Here is a 4,351-nt window from a genome sequence, read left to right as displayed (position 1 = left end):
ATCTTCGTAAGGGCTGTCTAGTTCTCAACCGTACATCCCGCACACACATTAGGTTGTGCTTTAGCATCAGTTTGAGAGGCTCACAGATCAATGCTAAACTTATCAATTGCCTATAATAAAATTGTTGAATTGTGCTGCGTAGGCCTCTAATTTGACATCTACAAAAGACTGTTGGGTGAGATGAAGGTGTTTTTGTTGAGCTGCAAGAAAACAGTGTCTTAGTCATTTAACTGGAGGGGTTAGTTAGCTTGACAGGGGTATCCCTTGGCAACAACAACATGTGGAAGACAGCCTTTTGCTAAGAGATTTCTTCAACCAGAAAAGTGGACCCCCCCTTCCTTCCTCCAAAGGAGATTATAGCTCACAAATGCAGGTACTCTCACTCTATCCATTAGTTTACATGTTCCGAGTTGTCCTAATCAGAAAAAGACCCCCCCCCCCCCCCTCAAAAACATTATGAACTTTGCGAAATAGTTCAGGCAGAAACGTTTGTTGAGGTTCCGTAAATATCCATCAGGCCTGCCCTATGACATTCCCTAGCCTAGCTTGACTAGTCAGTCAGTGATAGCAGACCTTATTTCCATGAGAATGGCGAGGGGCAGGGAAAGGGTTAAGCCTGGACTGTGGGATAAGGAAGAATAGACATTCAATGCAACGCTAATTTTCTGCCCCGTGGGACACACCAAGAAAAGAGGACAAAGCCCAGCATAAGACATGCTGAGAACCACGGTATACTGTGTGCACCTGCATGCTCTAAAAGCAGTGAGGGAACAATGAGATTTACCGAAACGGGCAATTATGCTCTGAAGTCCACTCTCCTTTTCTGTTGGGAAAGAAGCGGGCAAAGGTCTGGAGAAAGCGAGATATTATCGGTGGATGTAGACCTACATAGGACTTTTACTTATACCAGATTTTCTCAAGCTACAAATAAAATAAATAAAAAATGTATCTGAAAATCTATCTCAATGTTAATCCTAAAGCTTAGCTACATTTGATGTAAATGGTGTTTGTTTAGGAATTTATCATAGAAAAATTGTGACGGTAGAAAATAGAAAAATTATAAAACAAATCTTTATTTCTTTTATTTTTACATTATTATCGTCAAGTGACTTGAAATAACAATGCCCTTACTATAAGGGCATTAATAAAAACATTTCAATACATTTCAAAACTCTAAATAAGGCCTGAACCTTAGAAAAGCAGCATTGATTTAAACTAAACAATAACCAAATCCTCAAACATTTGTTCAGTTTTGTTTCAAAAAGTTGTGAAATAAAAACCAACTGCTGTTAACTTGAATATAAATCAAAGTGTGTCGACCCATTTAGATGTACATTCGTTTTTCTGAACAGACAGAATTGGCAGTCTGAGGGAAAAACTTGGGATTGTCAGCGTCGAAACCATTTTGTTCAGAATTCATGAAAATAAAGTCCAGTTCAACTTTTTGAGATCCCATTGCAGTCCTAAAAACTATTTTCATATGAGTGGGTTTAGAGAAAGGCCAGAATGGGACAATATCTGATGTTCGCAATAACTCATAACCATTGAGGCGTTCCAACTAAAATGTACACTGAAACCAATCAACCAATCAATGACATCATCTTGCCACAAAATAGTGTTTGTGTCAGTGACTGATCGCATCTTTGTATTAAAATGAAGTTTTTCTTTCTTCAGTCCCTACACAATGGAGAAAAAATCCCAGCAGATCAAGTGAGATCAGGTTGTGGGTAAGAGTGAATTCAAAGGTGGGTGAGTGGAGCTGACCCTCCCAGGTAATGCTGCTGGATGTTAGCTGCGGATGCAGAGTACCCCCTCTGGGCATCTGAGGCATCCCCCCCAGGCATGTACATGCTGATCATGTCTCTGAGATGGTCCCCCTGGACCTGGAGACCACGCTGGGCCTGGTGGTGGTTGTGGGTCCCCGTTGGGGAGGGGGACATGCTGTGGCCATCAGACTGCTGCTTCACCATAGACATCACTGGGCTGACCTGCTGGGTGCTGCTGCTGTAGGACATGGGGCTGGATGACAGAGATTGGAGAGTGAGTTACAAATCAAGTGAGGCAAATAAATGAGAGGAACTATTGGACTTGAAAAAGTCACAAAATAACAGAAAACAAACCTAAAACCTACATTAACAAGGTGAGAATAGGCTACCAGCATCCTTAAAACGACCTGGCCATTGGTTTGGTTGTTCCAACATCTCAATGACTGTTGATTAGCAACAGTTTAGGCATATAACTCCCATTGGAAAGGAAATATAGCTGAATACACAGCAATTCCATTCACTGACAAAAGGAAACCATCTAAATTCACCTGTATGCGTTGGCACCATTCATGTAGGCCTGGGCCTGGGCCACGCTGGACTGATACTGAAGTGCTGACAGGTCATAGCGGTGAAGTTGCTGGCTGTAGCCGAGGGCCTCGCTCTGCATCGCCGCGGTGTAGCCCCCGGTGTGGCCCCAGCCATAACTGTCGATTCTGGGGTTTCCAACTTGTCCCTGAGCCGTGGACGCACCCAGCAGGTGGTTACCAGCCGACATCTGATACTGCGCGGCTAGAGTATTGTTCTTCGGCATTAGTTTGGTTTTACGACGGGGTTTGTATTTATAGTCTGGATAATCCTTCATGTGCACCGCGCGGAGGCGCTTGGCCTCGTCAATGAAGGGCCTTTTCTCTGCGTCTGTCAGAGATTTCCACGCGACACCCAGTCTTTTGGATATCTCAGAATTGTGCATTTTGGGATTCTCCTGAGCCATTTTCCGTCGCTCGCCGCGAGACCATACCATGAAGGCATTCATGGGCCGCTTGACTTTGTCCATCGGGTCAGGTTGGATTGCCGGTGGTTTGGATCCTGTGTGGCCGCCCCCGTGCCCCCCTCCTCCATTCGCAGGTGGCATCCCTGTTCCAAGATGATGCGAGGGACCAGAGGACTTGAGTTGGTGCTCCATAATGTTATACATATTTACCATAAACGAAATATACAATTTGTGAACAAAGTTTTAAAATTACGCCTGCTGTCCTCGCAGTGGTTGACCAACCTTCCTTGGTAATAAAAATAAAAAAAAGTCGGAGAAAATGTCAACCAAGCATCCCAAGCATTAGTTGAAGACAATACAATTAAAAATGTCAGAGATGTAAATAAAGTCGTAGCGAAAACATCCTGCTACCAACTCACTATTCAGATGCAGACCTTTCAGGCTACTCTGAGAATTGAGATCTTGAGATACTGCTGTAGAGTTCCTTCTTGAAATAACTCCCTATCCCACTGGTAGCTGGTGATTATAAAACTTCTTCACAAGCAAATCTGCTCCTAACTTCCCTCCCTCCAGCCCACTCATTTACATCACTATAGAAGGGGTGCGGTGAATTTGGAATGCACTTGAGTGAATATGAAAAGAGGAGGAATCGCTGAGGGAGGGAAGGAGGGGGGGTCCCTTCACCCCCCCGCCCCCCTCTCTTTCCAATAGCAAAGACAAACTTTAGTTTGTTACATGTATATATAGTTCATGTTTATTTCATATAAATAATACTTTTGTTTCAGGCTTCTTTCCATAACATTGGCCACCACAGAGACATGTTTTAGGCAAGGGAGGTAGGAAGGAAGGATGCGGTAGGAAGGAAGGATCACCCAAGTCTCTCTCCAATAAAAACTTTGAAACTATTTTAAATGTTCAGATTCATCATTTTTATTTACTGAAGACATAGAAACATTATGTTTGAGATTTTTCTGGGGCCTAATATTGACCGCCACACTAATGACACTTGTTGACAATAATCCCAAGTTTAGGCTTTAAAAATAAATGTCATATAAGAATGAAATCCGTAGTGTATTTGAATGACCTAATATATGACAATATACATTCCATTGCATTCTATTGTCGAGTGCCTGGTAGACCTATGTTTTCAGAGAGAAAGGATGTCAACAAAACAGGATCCATTTCCCAATGTAGCCCATGATCCATGCCCCCTCTATCCAGTAGCAGCTCCCTGCTGTTCTGAAATAAGGCTAGGTGGGATATTACTAGTAGCTACCCATTGACACCCTTTTCTAGTTTCTATTGGTCATCACTTTACACCTCCATTGTTGGTTAGGTGTTCACCCATAGCCATCCATCAGTAAATAGCTAATTCATTATGCTTTGCAGGATCATGCTAAGAGTCAGTGCTTGAGTTGGGCCAGTGCCCAAAGGTGTACCGGCGACTCTTATAGAATATAGGCAATGCAATGTGATGAGTACGGACACCTGAATAATAAGACTACTGGGCCGGCATCATAAATGAGTCCTAACTGGCACCTATTTCAGTTCACTTCAAACGGAATTGAGTGGTATAAGCAAGTAGGTTGATTAC

At 43.0% G+C, this 4,351-nt stretch overlaps 1 protein-coding gene across 1 annotated transcript; it reads right to left on the bottom strand.

Annotated features, from left to right (window-relative positions):
• Positions 1-1,053: 1,053 nt before the first annotated feature.
• LOC111962021 (transcription factor Sox-19a-like) lies at positions 1,054-3,249 on the bottom strand. Its single transcript, XM_023984764.2, has 2 exons — positions 2,315-3,249; positions 1,054-2,019 (listed from the first exon to the last, which is right to left on the bottom strand). Exons 1-2 carry the CDS (start codon positions 2,968-2,970, stop codon positions 1,740-1,742), a joined length of 936 nt encoding a protein of 311 aa, XP_023840532.1. The 5' UTR covers positions 2,971-3,249; the 3' UTR covers positions 1,054-1,739.
• Positions 3,250-4,351: the final 1,102 nt, after the last annotated feature.

Source organism: Salvelinus sp. IW2-2015, linkage group LG4q.1:29 (genome assembly GCF_002910315.2).
Source record: "Salvelinus sp. IW2-2015 linkage group LG4q.1:29, ASM291031v2, whole genome shotgun sequence".
Lineage (NCBI taxonomy): Eukaryota > Metazoa > Chordata > Actinopteri > Salmoniformes > Salmonidae > Salvelinus > Salvelinus sp. IW2-2015.
Note: the sequence above shows the minus strand (reverse complement) of the source record. Positions and strands in the feature narration are given on the sequence as shown.